We start from the raw sequence: 22,503 nt of genomic DNA, 5'->3' as shown, positions 1-22,503 counted from the left end.
CTCATAACCTTCTTCTCTTCCCCCTCTCGCACAACTATAAGACCCTCCCGGAAGCACAACCCACTATGCCACCATCCTTTATTTTCCAGCACACGCAGGTCAACAGGAAAAGATTTTCAGAATTTAGAACACACAAATGCTACTTTTGAAAACATCTTTTTGTAACAGAAGTCTACACATATCTACCCATTTTTAATAGAGGCAAATTTTTTCTTCAAAACAATCTTGAATAATCTGTGTGAAGTTCATAGTTCCAGAACATTCACACAATATTTTAGTATAATTCTTTCAACATCTGGACACCAAAATAATACATTAACACTAACACAATTTTTTTATACACACACTTTGCTCAACAAATAGGAAGCAAGTGATTTGTTTCTAAGAGTAGATTTCAGACAAAAACGTGATTAGAAGTCCAGTTAATTATGACTTTATTTAAACAAAAACAAAAGACAGTTTAACGTTTTCATGCAACATACACACTTGGATCTTAAATAATCATGACAAACAGCAGAAGTAGTTAAGGAATGCTGCACTAATCATAGACCTTAGTGGATATACAAAAAGACTTAACATTATAGGTTATATAAAGTAAAGAATATCTTAAATACTTTTCCAAAATACTGCAGCAGCCAAGACAGTGTTATGCCTTACAAGGGCATAGGAATGTAATTTAGAAGTCACACAGAACTATCCATTTCCTTTAAAATCATTGCGCAAGACAAAAGCAACATTCAACTTCACATACAGATTTTACACAGAATTTCTATGCAGTACCTTTACTTTTTATCCAAATAGCAAAAGTTATAAATTTCTTTGTTTGATAAACCTCAATTACATTTTTCCTTGATTTTACCTGTAGTAGCCATTTTATTTAAAAGAGGGCAGGTTTGGCACTTTTATACTGATGTCACCAATATTAATATTTCTTGGGATCTCTGGAAGATTCATATTCTTTACAGCTGACACAGCCCGGGCTGGGGCTCCTGCTAAACCAGCCTGTATACAGAAGTAAAGAAAAAAATACAAACACAGGTGAAGCCTACAAGTGGTATAGACAGACAACACTAACACTTAAATTGTTCCCATGGTTACGAGATTAGAAAGACCAGATGGTAGTTTGGGTTGGAATGAAATGGGTTATTTGGAAATACTAAACCAGAAAGAGAAAACAGTTCACATGAAGTCTAAAATATTATGGAAACACGCTGTGTCAATTTGATGAAAAGTATATGGGAGTAGGGAAGGACCAGAGGAAACCAAGCTAAGTAATATGTAGGTTGTAAAACCACCACACTGAGATATAGCTGAAGCTAACATACAGTCTTTAACTTGTACTGATCCTAAAGCCACTTACATGATACATAATCTCAAATCATTCATTTGAGACACCTGCAATTCCTAAGAATACCGGGACATTAACAGTCATAGCTTAATTTTATTGGCTTGCATCAAATCAAACATTAAACAATTTTATTTTGTGTTAATTTCCTCTGCTCTAGTCTTTAATCAGTTAAAACCACTCATTAATATATCTGTAAAATAAAAACATTTTACAACTAATTTTATTCTAGTACTGCCATTTAGACAAAGTTGCTGCCATGCCTATGTACCAGGGGCTAGACCCCCAGCTGGTGTAAACTGACGTAGCTCTGCAAACTTCTATGCAGCTACGCCAATTTACAGCGAACTAATGATCTGATCCCAAGTCTGTATGAGGTGCAAAAAAACCCATACAACTCTATTTTAAACGTGTTTGTACAGTAGCTGGTTTTCTAATGATTTATTCTAGTATTTCTTTTAAAAAGCAATGACTTGAAAAATATATAATTTAGGATCAAAGGCACATATTTTTAGAACTGCACCACCACCACCAAAAATGTGTACATTCCAGTACAACAACTGCACACAATCACAGTAATTATGTGCATGCAATTCTGAAAAGCTGGGCCTAACATTTTCAATGGAATGCAAAACAAAGCATGAATCATTTGATTTTCTTCTGCCCACTTACTAAAGAAGCTGATTTTTTCCCCTTTAATATTTAAGGGGGGGAAATGCTCATGAGTTAAGTCTTTCTATGCCAAGCATTATTACCATGTAGATTTTTTGTATGGCCAAATGACAAGTTGTATCCCCTGAAAACAAGGATTTGTAGTAGAAATACTGATTAAACAATTTCCAACTCAGAGCCCAATGGGATACAGAGAACCTCTCCCCATTATTAAATACAGATGTTCCTAATTGAAAAGCATAAAGAATTATTTAAAGATAGAAACTAGAATCAAATCTAGTGTACAGAAAAGCTAAAACTTATTTTAAACACCGAAACGTTTCCCCTTAATAAAACAACTCATTGCACATGTATGGTCAGATGTAGAATGTGAAAACAAGACTGACTGTCTTGCTGAAACATACGTAGAATTACCTGTGTCCGTATTTCAGGTTTACAACACAAGAAAGAGACCCAAAAGCAGCTAGAGAGTTAGACAAACTGCTGGCTGCTCTCACTGATATTACTTTTTTTAAAAAGTCTACAAAATGGTTTTAAAAAGCAAAAAAGGTATTTGGAAAGATAGAAATTTAAATTTAATATTCTCTAAATTAAGAACATTAAAAATGTGTCTACTGAGGCTTAACATAGTGCTTAATACATTAGCAATTTTTTAAAATTAAAGTTTACCTAGGCAATTCTCAAAACTAACGATCTTAGACAGCAATATTCCTGTATAATATTTATACTTGGGGGACTTAAGTAATGCAACTAATATAAACAAACGGCAAGAAAAAAAATGTAAAAGCTATTCCAATAAACAAAAGATTAAGCCTTCAGAGATGGAAGGTATCTAAGGTTTTATTATAAACTGGTAAGGACCCTGAATTCTGAGTAAGCAACGTGGCAAAAAAGAATGGTGGTCTTCTGGAGACATCTGACTCATACTTGCTCATAACATAACAGCATTTTCTGTAATTAATTACTGCTCAAAGTACAGTGTCTACATGTAATGTATAATGGTTTTAAAAGCAAGTTTGTAGTATTTACAGTAATTGGGCTAAGGTGCATGCGACATCTGTGGTATCAGCTTGCAGTGAACAAAACCCCCACAGATATGCAACAATTCATTAGATATTGCTAAGCAATATCCAGATTTAAAGACGGACTACAAAATGGAACAGTATTTTTAATTTCTACTGCTCTTTTACAAGGACTAAAGTTGATCTAAGATTTTCCCCAACCCTATACAATTTTGTTTTTATACAAAAGAGCCAGAAAAACATAAGATGAAATCCTCACTACTTCTCTGGACTTTTTATGCGCCGTGGAAGGGTTAGTGCAGTGCAAATGGGCTCTTAAAATTTCAGATCCAGCCACAGGAGGAGCAGGGCTGTGGCAGACAGCTGTGAGTCTGTCTTCTGAGGACCCCTCACAAACACTGGCATAAGAGGCATTCCAGGGCTGAGAAGGGCATATCAGGGGTGGCACTGCAACACTAGAGATTCCGGGCAGTGCTGCAGCACACAGGCAGCCAGGCCATGCTGCTGTAACTTAAACAGTGCCCCACCCCCACCATGGCTGTCTGGGGAGCATGAAGTACCCCAGAACTGGGAAAGTTTGAAGCCATTTCATGGGCTGAGGCACAGTACAGAACCTCACCTAAAAAGAATATCAGAAGTACTGGATCCTGACTTCCCTCTTTTAGCTGGAAAACTGTCACCATCATCTCAACTCCATGAGAGAGGAAGTCAGGACCTGGTATTACTAATATAAAAACTCACAAATAGAAATTTAAAAAAAAAACTTGAGGCTCACTTTATACATCATAAAAGAGCACTGCCAAGCACAGCACTACTTTTTTTGTGGTTCACCTTTAAAAAAAACATAATGCAATAATATAATGCAACAAGAAATTGATTTTAAAACCTCCTTTTGGATTTGAGAGTCTTGAAACATCTGTATTAATACACAAATAACTGTTCAGAAAGTTTTATAAGATACCAAAAAAAAAAAATGTGAATTTCCTCCTCTAACTTGATTTCTCTCACTTTTAAATACAATATTCAATCACAGGAGAAAAATCCTTTGCGGAATTCCAAGAATAGGACAATGTAAACTGTTTTCCATACAGAAGATGTAAATACTGTTAAAGCAGCAACAAAAGCAATGAATTATACAACTTAAAACTTAAACAATGGGAAACCAGCAAAGTACTATAAATAATGCACGTGGTCCACATAGACAGACATGGGTGGCAATTTAAAACACAGATGTCTTTCTAGGTGACTAGGATGGAGATCCCGTACCCTAATTTAATGCAGATTAGGGTTCAGGCAAAAACTTACCCTAATTTAATGAAGGATCATTTTTCTTTTTTGAATGGACAAATAAAAACTTGAACATAACTGGTCATTATTTTTACCTACCTGTAGCTATCCTCTTTACACAGACTTATAGTCCCTGACTCCCACCCCAAGAAAATGAAGACACAATTGAGAATTATTTAAAATACCATGACTGACACCCAAAAAATAAAATAAAAATAAAAACAAATAAAAACACACTTTTAACTAAACTTCATCTATGATGATTTTGGCTTAAAATCAAAGAATATCCTTGATAGAAGGACTATGGCATTTCAGATTCACTTGCAGGCAGAAAAGGGGCAAACAGTTTCCAGAGTGAAAGATAAGGATTCATCTTCATACACTGGAGCGTAGACATTTTCAAGCCACCATACCCTTTTCTCCTAAAGTCCTCCTCTTTATTAAATGGTTTTGTGACTTGACATATGTAGCATTTACATACTGCAATGCCCTTTTCGCACAACCATTCTCAATTTTATAAGCACAAGACAAAGTCATACATTACTTCTAAGACACTGAACAGATTTTTAGATGAAGAGGTCTAAAAAACATCTGACTAAAGGTATTACAGTAACAAAAAAAAGTAATCCACAGTAAAAGTAGTTTGTGTTTGTATTAGGTTATTATATATTGACTGCATCAGCAGACTTATCAATGTTTAGTATGTCGAGTAGTAAACTGGTGATCAATTCTGCTATTTTTCTGTAATTCCTGCTACCAAGAGTAAATTTAATTTATAAAAGAAAAGAGGAATCACAAGAAATACTTCAAATTCAATTTGTTCATAAAAGGTTTGCTGCAGGTACCTGATGAGAAAGTAGTTACTGTAATATTGCACAGTATAGCTTTCAACTACTTTTATTATTCAATACTTTAGCAGAAAAGTTAGGGTGGCGAAGGAAAAATTATAAAACTTTAAAAAACTAAGTGGCAAGCCTTGATCATGCAGTGAATTATGAAGGTTCACAGCAAGCAAAATGATCTCAGCAAGTGAAAATGAAATTTCTCAAGCATGTTCATGAAGTTTTAGAAGTACGGTATGAACTTGCATATAGCTGTTATTACAATGAACCAAACACCATATTTTCCCCCTAGCTGCTTTGTAGTCTCCATTTCACTGTTAAAAAATGTTGTACACTAATCCTGAAACACCTGATATGTTAATGTTTTATTCACAGCCACTGCAAGAATGTTTGTAAACCTGATAGTATACTTAAAGGCTTGTGGCTTCAACATGAATTATCAATGCCACATAAGAAACTTTAAATAATTTGACTGTTTTGCTTAAGATCCAAGCTAGCACATTCCGTTGAGTAGCACAAATAGAAAATGTTCTTCTATTTATCAAATGAGAAATTTCAATTCACTTAAATACTAAATATGTTAGGTATAATTTGAGGTCATTATTTTGTTAATATGGTAGTTATATGTCACAATATTCTTTCCTGATAATCCTGGGATAATGTGTTACATGAAGATAACCCTAGAAATGTTGATTTTATTCACATTTTTAAAAAGATCTCAAGTATACAGGAACAGATTACTGGTGCTTTTGCAAGTTTAGGTAATATTCATGTACGCTTCTTACTAGACAAATGGATAAATATTTAGGCTGCCCTCCCAACAGCTCCACAAGAAGCTAGCTGTTAGTAAAAAGGAGGTACACAAATATGCAGCTTAGTTGAAAATGAATTAATGAAGGCTGAAACCCTGCTAGAGAAACTGGTCTTTTCCATATGTATTGGAATGTACTTGGATATCACTGCTGCTAGTGTTTTATATCAACTCCTCCTCCCAGAAGAAGTATGATTTCAAAGCAGCAGGGTTATGAATAGGATGAAAGGATGCAGTACAGAATATAAAGGAATGATCATGTTCTCTGCTCATGAGGTTAGATAAATGAACAGAATTAGAGAAAAAACAAAATGAAGTCTGAAGGTATATCAAAATGAGGCCAAACAGATAGAAGACTTAGACATACTCTTAGAAATTTCAAGCACTTGAATCACAAAGATAGTAATGGATGGGAATGATTTTTTGTTTGATTGGTTTTTTTCTTTAAATTGCCAGACCCAAAAATAAAAAACAGAACATGTGAACACAACAGAAAACAAAAAAAGTAGCAATATGCTAAAAACTATTGAAAAATTAGCTCCTCTTTCTTACATAGTGAAATAAGTCTTATTTTCAGTGACTTGAGGAGGCAGAAATGAGGGTGGTAATTTGTTTGGATTACTTCCTTCATATAACTCAAGAAGTTTCAAATTCAAGCAAAACATGTTCTTATCATATAAAATATTTTTACACTAAGCCTTTAAAATGAAGAATAGTAAAACCTGACTTTAGATAAGCTATACTTGTTAAATCTGCTTTTTAAAATGGGAAGATATACTACTTGCATAGTCTATCCTTTATCCAATAAAGAGTCTCTTAAAAGAGAATAGCAAAATTATTTACAACCCAGTGGATTTGAAATTCCAATTACAAAAGAAAAGAAATAAATAAGTGGAGCTGATTTTTTTAAAGAATATTTCATTTCAAAGGTAGTCTACAACTAATGCACATTGACATTCAAATTACTGTGTTGTACTTAATGTTTCAAATAACCAGAGTCAAAGGGGCAGTCGGCACATTCTGAACTTAAAATGTACACTTCCTCGTCCATTTCCAAATTCTTTTGTTCATATCAGTCTTGGATCACTGGCTGTTACTCCATAAGACTCCCTGTAAAAATTCCAGGGTGTCTCCTGAAGAAGGAGCAAATGATCCACAATTGCTCTGGACATCAGCACTTGCAAAAGGAGAAAAATATACAGTTGAAGTTCATTATGTGCCGACTGTCCTTTGACTCTGTTTGTTAGTGACATTCAGCACAATAACGTCAACCTTAAAAAGCCAATTATAACATCTGTAGGTCACCTTTACATTTCATGGCTATAATTTTAAAGTCTATGGATTATTCAGTATTTATTTGGGATCAAACTTTTAAAACAAATATGCTTTGTTGTTTATCTGCAACTTGTTCTAAAATTTCACTCCAATATAAGAGCATAAAGGTTCTGATTTTTAATTTGAAATACTGAGTTTGGAAGCTGTACCATTAGAGCTAACACTAACTATGCTAAGGCTCTCATGGGCAGAACGTTCCTGACCACACACTTAGAGTTTAAGTTTTTCAACCATGTGACACTGCACTAGTAATGTCAGCTATTTGTGTGCTCAATTGTTATTCAGATTAATATTTTTTTAATTCCAAAAATATCCATAATTTTTCTTATTTAAATGCTGACATAAAAAACCCAAAGTTAAATTCTACAATGTAGGAAGAAAAAACATTAAAATAAAGAACATATGAAGTAAATGACAAGCTAGTAAAATACACTACGGCCAATAAAAGATGAGGGAACTACAAGAAGAAACTAGCACAAAAAGTAGGCTACAAGGACTGGCATGGGTATATTAACACATAATTTTTGAGTCTGGCCTAAATAATTTATTGCCTTTGACATCATTTTGCTTTCCCTTTTTGTTAAAAATACATTTTTTTTTCTCAAAGTCAGCAATACCTGTGTCTACCTGTCCTGTCTGGGAGACTGAAAGATAAAGGTCTGTAAGAGAGAAGAATGGAAAGAGCTAGAAAAGATCAGGTGGTTTGGAAAAATAAGGTCCGACTTAAAAGTAAGACTAAATTCACACCCAGCTGAACACACCAAATAGAAAACAAGTAGCCAGTTTTAGCTGTGGACCTGATAGCATCCCAATGATCTTCTCCCAACTTCCCTCCCTTAATCCCAAATCACAGTAATGTTTTTGATTCAGAGCGATTGACCAGGAATCCATTCAGGGACCAACAATGCTGCTCCTTAGTCACATGTGTCAGTGATGAAGCACATGGGACACACTTCCCCTCCCTCCAGAAAGGGGCATATTGCCTCAGTACCATACTCATATTCTCATAGTCCAGGTGACAAAAGAGTACAGCCATAAATCAAACCTGGGACTCCATCACAACAATGCAATGCGCTACTATTCTGCCAAGGGCCCTGGCTAAGCAGCCTTTGGTTTGACAAAGGAATTTGTTACTTACATTTGTGAATGCAATAAACAGATGTTTAATTCTTCATGTTAAATTTCAACTGAAGTCCAATTAAAAAATTTTAACAGCTTAACTGTTCAAATGTTTATGACATACAACAGTAAGGCAAACAAAGTCTACATATAATCATCTTGCATTTTGGTCTATTGAAACTGAACCCAAAATATACACCACACCTATCCACCCCACTTTATATTAAAATTTAAGTGAAATGTAGGTAATTTCTGAAAATGTAGGCTAAATATATTTAGTGCAATTTGCCATTTTAGCTGCAAAAGGAAAAGCAGCTCATTCTTCATACAATTACTTTCTGGATCCAAGCATTTCTAATAGATGGGAACCATACTAAAGTCAAGAGCTGTAAAGTGTTTGGAAGCCTTGGTAATCTTATGAGGATGAAGTACAGATCCTATTGAAAACAGCCTCTGGAGAGCTCTTGTTCATTTATTTCTAATACTGTTTCAATCATAGGTTATCAAAATGACAAGATCCACTGATTTCTAAAAGTCTTCTGCTACAAAGTAACTTAAATTGAAACATGTATCCACATGATATATTAAAGGTTTGTATCTTGTCAGTTCACCTTTGGGAAAATGAGCTGAGACACAATAACTTTAGTCAAAAAGGACAAAGGAGAAGAAATTGTGATCTGGGAATAAATGAAGATTAGGTATACATGTAACAAATGACTAATGAATTAACTGAGTAAACATTCACCAAGGACTCTAGAGCAGGGGTCGGCAACATTCGGCACGCGGCTCGCCAGGGTAAGCACCCTGGCGGGCCGGGCCAGTTTATTTACCTGCTGACGCGGCAGGTTCGGCTGATCGCGCCCCCCCCACTCGCCGCGGTTCGCCGTCCCGGGCCAATGGGGGCGGCGGGAAGCCGCGGCCAGCACATCCCTCGGCCCACGCCGCTTCCCGCTGCCCCCATTGGCCCGGGACGGCGAACCGCAGCCAGTGGGGGCCGCGATCGGCCGAACCTGCCGCGTCAGCAGGTAAATAAACTGGCCCAGCCCGCCAGGGTCCTTACCCTGGCAAGCCGCGTGCCGAACGTTGCCGACCCCTGCTCTAGAGTATCATAATATTACATTAACTGTCAGAGCTGAAAAAGAAACAGTAACTGTACTCAAAATCTGCATTAATGAAGAGCAGATTGTGAAGCTATCCACTCCATCCCAGTCACCAAATATTTCAATTTACTACTACTATAAATTTACCTTCTATAATTCATTGCTCTCTACAACAGGCAAAATTGCTATGTGGCTGATATATGGAGCCAAACTGCCTATGAGCCAAATTAATTACTTGTTTGTATTTTTCTATCAATTAGCTTTGTATTTCAGGCATCATATTAAGAAAAAGGTAGTTAACTTGCAGATGAGGTAGTGGGAAACAATAATTAATAGGGCTCACTGCACTCAACTGACAGATTTGAGGTGAGTAATCAAAAGACTGTTCTCTAGCTGATTTAGCAATAGAATTAACAAGTTAGTAAATAAATACCTTAACTAGTGTTTTTAGGCAGAGCTTAAAGAAGTTCTTCAAACACCATGCCATAGTAATCTTAAGAAATTATGCCTCTTAAACCTTACGTTACTGTCTTGCTGTACCCACCATAGAAAAATATGTAAACAAGTTACTCAGATAGATCTTACCTTATTTTATAAGGAGGGGGGGGGGAACAAACATTTACCTCCAAGATCAATACTTTGTCAGAAAGTTAAACAGGCATTTTGGGCATCTTATTAAATATTATAATTTATTCAGTCTGGGCATACACTGGCATAAACAGTATCATATCATTGTCAAGTTGTGTATTTCTCACAGTCAGTGCTGTGCTGCTTCTTGAAGTGACTAAGAAGTGGTGCAAAATGGAAAATCACAGGCAGACAGACAGACTGAAAGGGCTGCTATGCCAGATTACAAATTAGGAATAACAATATAAATGGCTGGACATAACATAGCTTCAGATCTCATTTATCACTTAATTTGGTAGATGTAATAAAAATATTTGTTTAAATGGAAACTATTAAATTTGCAATGTTTTCCCAATTTGAACAATAGCAATGAGCTTCCAGAAAATGATAAATTGTTCAGATGCAGGATTATCGCCTCTCACAAACACGGATCAGCCAAGGAGGTTTAGCTAACATATTGCTGGTTTACACTGCAAGTGACACAATATAAAAAGATCATAACATTTGATGTCACAGTTATATTACTTCTAGCATTCTCCGCACTGCAAATTAAATTCAGCAGTACTAAACTAAGCCAATTAGATATCAGGTTCTGCAGAATCCAACACTTGGCATTGACTTTATTTAAACTACAGTTATATCCTGTCAGTGAATTGGTGATATCCATTAAGTATAAATTTGAGCACATCTGCCTACTCAAATTTATCTGGCCATTGTACATACAGAATGCAGTCTTCCTATTTGAAGGTACACTGAAGACCAAATCTTAGGGTTTTTCTGCATGAACAGTTAAGACTGTAGCAAACTGAATAGTAGAATCTACCCTGCACTTGCCTACTGCAGTCTCACTGTCCATGTGCGGTCTGCTGACATGCCTGAACAGTTCATTACTGTGCTTTAATCTATATTCCTCTTTGAAATGGGACTAGCTCAAAGTGCTCTAACAAACTGTTAGATGCACAAATGCGCACAAATAGTGAGAGACTATGGCAGGGTTGTGTGGGTTAGCTTCAGATCCCAGGTTCTGCAGTTTAATTGTTCATGTAGACAAGCTCTTATCACTGCAAATAATGGCAGAACTCCCATCTGTTAAATGGGACCAGGATTGGGCTTTAAATGCATAATTACCCTCCCACTTCCACCCCAGTTTATCATTTTGTGTTGCAGTATTACTATGACACCAAATACACTACCACTTATTTAACACTTTACAAGCTTGTTAGGAGACAGGTATATATATATATATATATATATATATTCCCTTAAGTTCTACAGCCAGTATTGGGTTCCATCATGAAGAAAAAAAACCCCAAGAAGCCAGAGGTCTTGAGTGAAAGAAATTTAAAGGACTATCAATGCACACTGATACCAATGGCAGATGTGGCTTTGTTTGATAAAAGTAACAAAAGAATAATTAGCTACTATTCTATGCAATTATCACAGAAGATGAAATGTATCACATACTAAATGTGCATTGTAAATTTTTAGCACTATAAGCAAGCAGCTGTATATAGGATGGTATTGAAGGACAAACAGCAAAGGTTGCATATCATGCAGATATTATGATCATGCTTTAAGTTAAAGCTCATTATAGAGTCTCTCAGCCTTACCTCAGATTTCTCCAGTTTATTTTGTGCATCAATTTGAGTGACAATTTCATTCATGTTGGTCTCCAAAACCATTCCACCCATGACCATTTCAGCCAGAATATTATGGACCTAAGAAAGATCACAAAAGAAGATGCATTTTAAATCAGCAAAATACTGTCTGAGTGTCAAGGTGCCGACTACACTACTTACAGAAAATTTATATTTCTGGGTAATATCTAAACAGCCTTTAAAAAATTTTAGGGTTCAGAAAAAGTTGATGAGCCCAAAGTCCACACAGCAAGATTGTCAGCACTGCCTGTTTGATGATGAACACTGGAATAAGTGGGAACACTAGTCTCCATTCCCTTTTTAGTCTTTTCTGCAGAGACTGCCAACAAGGGTGCCAATTAATACCAGGTACACTAATATTTTTAAGATGGGAGCATTTATGGGATTAAAAACATTGCTCAGAAACATACATAAGAGCAATTAGCACCTTGGACAGGCAGCTCTTTGGTATGAAATAAAAAATAAATCAGTTTAAGCCAAAAGAACCAGATAACTTTCATTACGTAACAAACCAGGCAGGATTAAGGGAAGTAGACTTCAGCTAGACAAGGAGGTTGAGTTAATATCTTTTATTGGATCAATTTCTGTTGGTGAGAAAGAAGATTTAGAGCCACACAGAGCTCTTCTTCAGGTCTGGGAAGCAAAAGAGCAAAATGCAAGGTGGAACAGATTGTTTAGCATAAGTCGTTAGCACACATTGTAAAGGACCATTCAAGGTGAAGTGGCCCTTTAACACCTCTGCAGTCATAAAACAAAAAGAGGGGGGTTAGTGGGTTTAAATTAAATAATGAATTTAAACTTCCAGGCTTGTCTTTTGATAGTGTTGTGCACATTTCCTTTGAAGATGAGGACTGATAGGTCAGACAGAGTGATCGCTATGTGAGAAGTGTTTGCCCACAGGTGACAAGTTGTTTTTTGTCTTTTATCATTATCCTGTGTGAGTACGCTCAAGCACGCAATGATTGTCTGGTTTCTGGGGCATTCAATGGACTGGATGAGGCATATCACGTGCTGTCATAAACACAAGTAGGAGCCGTGGAAGGTGTGTTGTGTGTGGGGGGGTGCCAATCATCGCAGCAGTGGAGATATGTCTGCAGGTTTTGTATCTGTTGTTCTGACAGGATCTGAAGCTACTTTGAATTGATGTGTCCCAGTCTGTGGGGAGCTTGCTTTTGATGATGATTGTGGAGAGGCCAGGGGGCTGCCTCAAGATCAGAAGTGGGAGTTCAGGAAAGGCCTCCCATAGGATGGGGTACCCATTGAGTAAGGGTTGTAACTATTAGAGGATACCCAGCATGGGCTCCAGTGTGGGGTGGTAGGCGACAACCAGGGGCATGTGGTCAGAAGGGGTCTTATCTCTGTATTGAAGCAGGCTCTCTCAGGGCATTTGGGTGGCCCGTTCCATGACATGATCCACTTCTTTGGTGGAGTGTCCCCGTCAGGCAAAGGCAGCCCTAAATGTGCCCAGATGTACATCCTGGAGCACATCTCCTTGGAGCACACTCTGTGGCATCACAGATTTCTTGGTGTGCTTGGGGTGGCCACTGCATCCATGAAGGTAGGCATTGTGTTCTGTGGGATTTTTGTATACAGTTGTCTACAGGGCTCTACTGCTGAAGTCAACTGTGGTGTCCAGGAAGTTGATGCTAGTGTGGGAGTGTTCCAGAGAGAGTTTAATGGATGAATGGTGGTTGTTGATGTTGTGGTAGAAATCTATGAGGGAGTTTACATATCAGTGATGTATTTCAGGTATATTATTGGTTTCATGGTGCATTGGTGCAGAATATCTTCTTCAAGGAGGTCCATGAAGAGGTTGGCATATTGGGGAACCATCCTAGTACCCATGGCTGTTCCCATGGTTTGAAAAAAAAGTTGTTGTATGTTGTATATAAAATTGTCATGAGTGAGGATGAAATGGATGAGTTTGGCAATGTATTTGGAGCTAGATATGAGGATTGTCCATTGTCTTGTAAATATTTGAGGCAGAAAGCTATGCCATCATTGTGTATAGGCAAATGACATCCATGGTGGCAAGGATGATGTTCTTACCGAGGTTAATATTGCTGAGTTTGTGGAGGAAGTCAGTTGTGTCCTGGAGAAAGCTGGCCCTTTGTGGGGTGAGTGGTTTGAGGTCAGTTTCTATGAACCCTGATATTCCATTAGTAAAAGTGCCATAGCCAGATATGATGGATTTATCCATCCAGGTTCCCTTGTTTGGGTATCTTGGGAAGCATGTAGATCTCTTGAATGGGTTTGTGGGGGATGAGTTTGTAGACTCTCTCTTGGTGTTGTCTGGGGAAGGTTTTGAGGATATCCTTAATCTCCTGGGTAAACTGTGGTGTGGGGCCGTCTTTGAGTTCTTTATCATAGGTTGTGCTGGAGAGTAGTCAGCTGGCCTTGTTAATATAGTCCTCACGGTTGAGGACTACAATGGCATCCCCTTTGTCTGCTAGTTTGATCATTATCTGGTCGTTAGATTTCAGGGACTGTATGGCCGTCCTCTCGGCAGTGGAGAGATTATGGTGGAACTGATGTTTGTTAAGGATTTCACAGTCAATTTTTTTCCTGAAGCATATTTTCTCTCTAATATCCTGGGACTGAAACAGCTACAACTACGCCTGCAGACTTTAGATGTTCAGTCTAATCCTAGAACTTATCTGACAAAAGATTGTTCTTGCCCTCCTAACCCCCCAAAATAGTTTACTACTGGATTCAAGGTAACTCTTTTCTTCTTGAGAGATTGCCAAACCATTACTTTGCAAGAGTTGGTTTGGGTGATAATTAAATGGAAAACTGATCAAGCTTCTTTAGAAATGAAAACTTATGGAAATAAATCTATCAAAATGAAGTTCAGTGCCATTGCTGTATTCTGTTCACCTTTAAATCCATCTTATGGCATTTGTTTCCTGAAGTCATTCATTTATGTGAAACACGTACTTAAGAGAAAATTGTCTATTGCAGATGCTTTAACAACTTCTAGATCAAAAGTTACATTTCCCAACATGACATCCTCCAAAAGGACTCATACAGAAAATTAAACTTTTGTGGTCTGCAACTGCTACAATGCTACATTTACTAATAATTTTAACTTTTTAAAAAAAGTATACTTATTTACCGTTAACATTGCTAATTCCCAAGAGAGTCTGAATTTTCAGATTGTCCCAGGTATTATAAATCAAATAATTTTGTGCCTCTCCAATAAGCATTTTCAAAATTAGACAAATTGCTTTTTAAGGTACTGTCTGAAACACAGTTTAAGTGGGTAACACACACCATCTAAGTAGTGTGGCCTACTCTCTTCCCCAACTTATGACAAAGATATTCTAAGTGCCTGTGAAAATTTGATTACATTCTCAGAAGTGGATAAGTAATACAACAGATGTAGGTTCAGTGAACTTGAACCATAAAAACTGTAACTACGTGGGATGTTTAAAAAACGAGGGAAGACCCAGTGGGGGGAAAAGCCTGACCTATTCATTGCTTTTCTTTGCTTCAATTTAGAAAATTCACCTGGTGAAAACATTCCAGAATATGTATTTAAAACATTTACCATACATGTAGCTGCAAAGATGTAGGAGGCAGTTTCAAAAAGAGTAAAATTGCCAACAAAATCATCTTGATAGTTCAAAAATAAAAGCAATTTTGAAGATGAAACTGTTGATGAAAAACATTTAAATCTCTGAGCCCTAAATTGTGGAATCTGCCCACTATTACTACATCAACAATTCTTTGAGTTAAACACATTGATTCAGATGTAGTCTATGCTTATGTCCTTGTTTCAGGAAAAATACTTTCCATACGCGAATTAATCTTGGCCATATATTTAGTAATGTGCAGTATTTCAACCCCATAGTAATTGTAAGACAACCAACATTTGATAACATTTGCAGAGAGTTAAAGAGTGTGATCTGAAAGCAATTTGGCACATCAAAGCATGCTTCTTTCATCATTTTGGCTCTTTGTAACATTTCCCAGTTATGGCAACAGATCAAAGAAAGAAGCAAATAGAAACAAAGTATCATGAAATAGCAAAGTGTGAGGAGCTTATGCACTGATCTAAAAAGAACCACCACAATTCCTGTTTTTGTGCTACAACTTTGAAGCAATATTCTAAAGAACAGTACTGAAAAAGTTGCTACTCTGACAGTTTGTTAGTCTATTTCAATTGAAACACGGTAAACACATTCAGAGAAGAATGAACAGCTCTCTTCCCTCACATGTGTTTCTGTTGCAGAGTTTTAAGAGTCAGACTATCAAACATTAAGGGGAATGATTAAAAAAATCCTTATTCCCCTGGAAAGGATGTGCACACTGTACATATGGCTTATAACACAGCCAGCAGAACTGGCCTGGAAAGAGTAAACTAAGGATGGAGCAAAAGAGTTGTCACTCCTCCAATATTGGCTTGTACCTAGATTAATTCAACACCTTCCAAATTCAGAATTAAAAGGGGGGGGGGGGGGGAAGTATTATTTTGACTTTAATATATTATCTAGATCATTCAAACTAATTAAAGTGGAAGGAAGAAATAGACCAGCTCCCCTCCCCACCCCCACCCCCCAAAGTAGTTTTATTCACTTAGACAAGGAAATAGTTTATTGCACTATATAAATGCACAATTTCAGTAAGAGAAGCACATGACTAAAAAGGCTTATACCAGAAAATTTGATGTTTAACATTTTGTTGAAAATTTGCAAAAACTGATTTCTCTCTCACACACACACACACAAATGGGACTCCTCTTTCCCCTTCCCTCTCCCCCAACATAACACGTCACTTTACTAAATAGGATCAATTGGGAATGAAAATTAATCTTTTTCAAGCAACTCAATTTCATTCAGATGGAAAGGGTTTTTTGAATCAAGACACTGTTGGTCATTGCTCAAAAAGTGAAAATTTCTCAGTCACAAAAGTAGCTCTGAACAATGTTTTTGCACCAAAAAGTAAGTGGTAGTCATTTTCATAAAGGCGAATAACATTATGGGGAAATTGTAGCATATTCATTACTAACGAAGGCCTCACTCAAAAATTGCTACAGTTCCTAGAGCTATGGCTAAGACGACTGAGGAGGTATAGTGTGAGAGTCAATAAGAGCAATGTTGGATTTGGTTAGCCTTGGAGGAGGAGACAGTACATGATGAATGTGTTTTTATCTCAACAGTAGGCAGACCCCCTGCAGTATGTAAACTTCAATCATGCCTCATTAAACCAAGAAACTAAGGTTCTTTTGCAGAGTTGCAATCATAAAATACCTGCAGACAAGCTTACATTCCTTTCTCACCCTAGCTCACATCAGATATGCCAATTGTGGGAGGAAAGAGCTGTCCAAACAAGGATGTAGAAGGTCCTTAATTTTAAAAATATGCACAATAATTGTAAGATAAAAGTTTAAAACTGTAAGGTCTTCAAATTATAGCCTGAATAAACTAAAATATAGTTTATGCATAAAAGCTATATTTTTACATTGTTTAACAAACATTTAATAAGCAAAAGTAGTTTATATATCAGATTTTTATGAAATTCCATGAGACTTGATCACTACTTTTCTGGTTTCTATATGTACATACACACACAATATGGTGGGTGTAAATGGTAATCTGGCTCCTTTTTCTCAATGTGTAAGGAGTAAAATTATCAGATCAATCTTATACAATGAAGAAATAAATGATGGAGTATTTCTTTCATCCTTCACTCAGGACCTTACGTTACCACTTTCAATTGCCACTTGTAGATTTGCATTATTGTATTTTCTCTTTACAAATATTACTGTCCCCATCTTGCCTGCCATGTGTCAGAGTCTGTTATTTTAAAAATCAAACTTAAAAAAAAAAAAAAAAAGAGAAATCAGTCAACACTAGCGTAAATGCCATATACAAATCCAGCTTTGGAAAAATATTTCCACTTTGCTCTTGCAGAATTCTTCTTTCAACCTAGCTACTATCTCTCGGAAAGGTGGATTAATTACATCATCAATGGAAAAAACCCTTTGTTGATGTAGTAAGCATCTACACTACAGTGGCAAAGCTGCAGCACTTGTAGTGTAGACGTAGCTTAAGATTCATAAATTACGAATGGCTGAATAGACTTTATGTACATCTAGACAGAAGCTCTGGATCCCACGTTACAGTTTAAAATGAGTCTCAAACTCATACACTGTAAGGTCAGAAAGGAGCAACTGATCATCTAGTCTAACCTCCTGCACATTGCAGGCCACAGAACCTCACCCACCCAACTCCTGTAATAGACCCCTAACCTCTGGCTGAGTTACTGAAGTCTTCAAATCATGGCTTAAAGGCTTCAAGTTACAGAGAATTCACCATTTGCACTAGTTTAAACCTGCAAGTGACCTGTGCCCCATGCTGCAGAAGGTGGCGAAAAAACCCCAGGGTCTCTGCCAAAAATTCCTTCCCGACCCCAAATATGGCAATCAGTTAGATCCTGAGCATTTGTGCAAGATCCACTAGGCAGACCTAGGAAAGAATTATCTGTAGTAACTCAGAGCCCTCCCCATCTAGTGTCCCATCTCCAGCCATTGGGGATTTCTGCTACTGGCAGTCGCCTATGGGCCACATGCCATTGTAGGCAGTCCCATCATACCATCCTCTCCATATGTTTATCAAGCTCAGTCTTGAAGCCAGTTTGGTTTTTTGTCCCCACTGCTCCTCTTAGGAGGCTGTTCCAGAACTTCACTCCTCTGATGGTTAGAACCTTCGCCTAATTTCGAGCCTAAATTTATTGATGGCCGTTTATATCCATTTGTTCGTGTCTCCATATTGGCGCTTACCTTAAATAACTCCTCTCCCTCCCTGGTATTTATTACTCTGATCTATTTACAGAGAGCAATCGTATCTCCCCATAGCCTTCTTTTTGTTAGGCTAAACAAGCCAAGCTCCTTGAGCCTGCTCTCATAAGGGAAGTTTTCCATTCCTCGAATAATTCTAGTAGCCCTTCTCTGCACCCTGTATCAGTTTGAATTCATCTTTCTTAAATATGGGAGACTAGAATTGCACACACTATTGCAGATGAGATCTCAGCATTGCCTTGTATAATGGTAGTAATACTTCCATGTCTCTACCGGAAATACCTCGCCTGATGCATCCTAGGACTGCATTAGCCTTTTTCATGGCCACATCACATTGGTGGCTCATAGTCATCCTGTGATCAACCAATACACACAGGACTTCCTTCTCCTCTGTCGCTTCCAACGGATAAGTCTCCAGCTGATAGCAAAAATTCTTGTTCTTAGTCCCTGAATGCATGACCTTGCACTTTGCATTGTTAAATTTCATCCCATTTCTATTCCTCCAGTTTACAAGGTCATCCAGATCTTCTTCTATGATATTCTGGTCCTCCTCCGTATTGGCAATACTGCCCAACTCTGTGTCATCTGCAAAAGTTATTAGCACACTCCCACTTTTTGTGCCAATGTCAGTAATAAAAATGTTAAATAAGATTGGTTCCAATACTGATCCCTGAGGAACTCCACTAGTAACCTCTCTCCAGCTTGACAGTTCACCTTTCAGTATTACCACTGTAGTCTCCCCTTTAACACATTCCTTATCCACCTTTAAATTCTCATATTAATCCCTATCTTCTCCAATTTAACTAATAATTTCCCATGTGGAACTGTATCAAATGCCATGCAGAAATCCAGGTAGATTAGATCTACTGCATTTCCTTTGTCTAAAAAAAATCAGTTATCGTCTCAAAGGAAGATATCAGGTTGGTCTAGCATGATCTGCCTTTTTGTAAAACCATGTTGTATTTTATTCCAATTACCATTAACCTCTATGTCTTTAAATACTTTCTCTTTCAAAATTTGTTCCAAGACCTTGCATACAAACTAACAGGCCTGTAGTTTCCTGGATCACGTTTTTACTCCCTTTCTTAAAAATAGGAACTATATTAGCAATTCTCCAGTCATAGTCAATCTGTTTACAGATTCATTAAAAATCCTTGCTATTGGATTTGTAATTTCATGTGCCAGTTCCTTTAATACGGCTTTATGGATCAGTTACAAACATACTGGGAAAAAAAAATTAAGAGTAGCTCAAATGAGACGGTCATAATCCTGGTAACCTTGTTCATTGCAAATGGTCACAATACAATCAAAGAACTGTAGAGATTAATGCCAGTATTTTCAAACCTGCAGGCCTTAAATTAGGCCACTTAGTAGAAGTGACCTGATTTTTCACCTGGGGGGGGGGGGAGGGGGGAGAAAATCAGTCAACTTTTGCTTAACTATGGAATTAAGGGCCTAATTTTAGGCTGCAGGTTTGAAAATATTGGCCTAAGCCACTAGTGGATTCTGTCTAGATTGAGTTACTTTATTTGATGAAAAAACTGTTTGGTCATAAAGAGAAACCCACAAGGTTATAATAAAATATTTGTCTATCACTGTTTGCAATCTCAATATTATCAGCATAATCAAACAAATTAATTTTAGGAGCAAAACCGACTTCTCTTTTGGGGATGGGGAAAGCACAATTAATTTATTACTGTGAAATTTTAATGAACTTTTCAGGATACGGTCTCAGTTCAAACACCAATACAGATCTATTGAAATTTTCAGTGATCAGTGTCAACAAGTAAGCATTCTTTCTTTAAGAAGGCTGCAGTCAGCTAACAATCATCTATTCAGCTTCAAAACATGAGTTTCAGGTAGTACACTTGCCCTTCTTCCCCTTTCCAGTTTTTCTGCATCACTATCACATTTCCCTTTTATGTTTTTCTTGCTCTGTTGAGATGTGAAAAAAACTCTCACAAAGAGGGGGAAATGACTGCACACAAAGAGCAGATATATGCACAAAGTAAACACAATGAAAAAATTGAGGGGAATAACTGTTTTCCTCCAGTCTCTGTAAACTATAGTCATTTTAGATGTTACTTGTAGTCAGAAGTTGACAGTGTCCTTGTAAATGATAGATTGCATTAGTAACAGCATGTCCGTATACCAGACCAATAAGTCAATTATAGCATCTAGATGGGAGTTCTCACAGAACCTCCGATTTATACACAAAATAAGATGTTAATGTCTATTTGGGGTTCAGTACAGAATCCATCCCACCCCCAGTATGCTAACTCCATTTCTGAGTGATATGTTCATAATAAAATATGTGAAAGGCAATTGCTGGATTTGGAATGCTAAAATCCAAAGCTAATGTCAATTCTGAGTAACATATAATTAAAAAAAGAAACCTGGACAAAAATATTTCTTGGAACCATCAGCTTCCCTCATCAGAAAAACAATATTCTGGTGTCTCTGATTTTGCATTTATATACACAGTTACATTGCAGGCACCTCCTAAGTAAATGTACTAATGAATTTCATTTTTCATTCTTAAAGACATGTTCCAGCACACTTTTTGCACTTTAAAAATAACTTGATAGAAACTGACAAGATTTCACCACCACCAAGGATAGGATTGTTATCCACTCTGTCAGATTCAGGACCAAATGTTTCTTGTCAAGAAGAATGTTTGGTTCAACTGGTATTATAGTAGCTCACCACAGTACCTTGTCTACATGGAAAATTAAATCCAGTTCACAGACATTTTCAAAACATTTGTCTAGTGTTTCCACAAATACCTGTGGAAGAAAAAACAAAGCAAAAGGTCAAGGTTTAAGAGCAACTCAATCATTTCATTATTTATGAACTTCAAATGTGGCACATATAGGAAAATAGAGATCATGTAGATTTTACAAGGCCTAGTGTATCTGAAAAACATGTGTGGTTAACACTATTATTGGGATCCTGTATGCTGGCAGGCCCCAGGAAAAAGAGTATGTGAAGTAAGACAGCTTTTAATACAACTCTGCAATGTAGCCACACATACAAAAGTTAAAGAATATTCACACATTGAAAGAACACTCCAAGAACATCTATACTGCAATTTTATGCAGTTGTGATCTGAACCGTTTCTTCTAATTTTACTGGGATGCCAACTATCTAGTAAAAATGAATTTCAGCTGTTTATTTTTACCAATTAATATTTGTATTCCAGTAGCCCCTGAGGGCCCCAGCCTGCTTCCACTTCTCTCACAGAATCTTGCCATTTTCTTCCAAGAGAAAATGGCTAAAATGTGATGCGACCCTCCCACTTCCCTTGGCTTGGCTTCTCTTCCCCTCCTCCAACTCTCTCCTCCTCCTCCCGTCACAGAGGCAGAAGTTTCTCATTTAATTTCCTGCTCCATCCCCTCCATTTGCCCCAGTGACCCCATCCCATCATTTCATCCCCTCCCTTATTCTTCTCCTTAACCTCTTATGTTCCTCTGGTTCTTCCTCCCACCCCCATAATACAAGCATGACTTAGACTCTCCCCTCCTAAATAAAACACCCTTGACCCCACTTGCTTCTTCAACTACTGCCCATTTCCCTTCTCCCTTTCAACTCTAAGAGCACGGAACGAGCTGTCTATAACTATTGTCTGAAGTGCCTCTCCTTCAAATCCATCACAGACTGGTTTCAGCCCCAGCACTCCACTAAAATCACTCTTGCCAAATTTTCTAATGACTATGTCCTAACCTAAGCTAAGAACTTGTTCTCCATCCTCATCTGTGAGGGTTCCACAAGGCTCTGTCCTAGCTCCCCTTCTCTTCTCCCTTTGCATCTTATCTCTGGGTAATTTCATCTGCAAACACAAATTCAATTACCACATCTCTGCTGAGGACTCATAGACCTGCTC

The 22,503-nt window shown here is 37.3% G+C and overlaps 1 protein-coding gene across 2 annotated transcripts in view; it reads right to left on the bottom strand.

Annotated features, from left to right (window-relative positions):
* Positions 1-417: 417 nt before the first annotated feature.
* Positions 418-22,503, bottom strand: part of AP3S1 (adaptor related protein complex 3 subunit sigma 1) — a 39,193-nt gene continuing 17,107 nt past the window's right edge. Inside the window, exons 4-6 of one of the 2 annotated variants that reach the window (XM_065407040.1) lie at positions 21,335-21,406; positions 11,771-11,878; positions 418-1,002 (exon numbers count right to left, since the gene is read on the bottom strand). In XM_065407040.1, coding sequence (XP_065263112.1) covers positions 874-1,002; positions 11,771-11,878; positions 21,335-21,406 — 309 coding nt within the window. In that variant the 3' untranslated portion in view covers positions 418-873. The remainder of the gene's footprint in view (positions 1,003-11,770; positions 11,879-21,334; positions 21,407-22,503) is intronic. The other variant, XM_065407041.1, reaches the window with a different exon arrangement.

The sequence above is a fragment of the Emys orbicularis genome, chromosome 6 (genome assembly GCF_028017835.1).
Source record: "Emys orbicularis isolate rEmyOrb1 chromosome 6, rEmyOrb1.hap1, whole genome shotgun sequence".
NCBI lineage: Eukaryota > Metazoa > Chordata > Testudines > Emydidae > Emys > Emys orbicularis.
The sequence above is the reverse complement of the archived record's forward strand: the minus strand, read 5'-3'. Positions and strand labels throughout refer to the sequence as shown.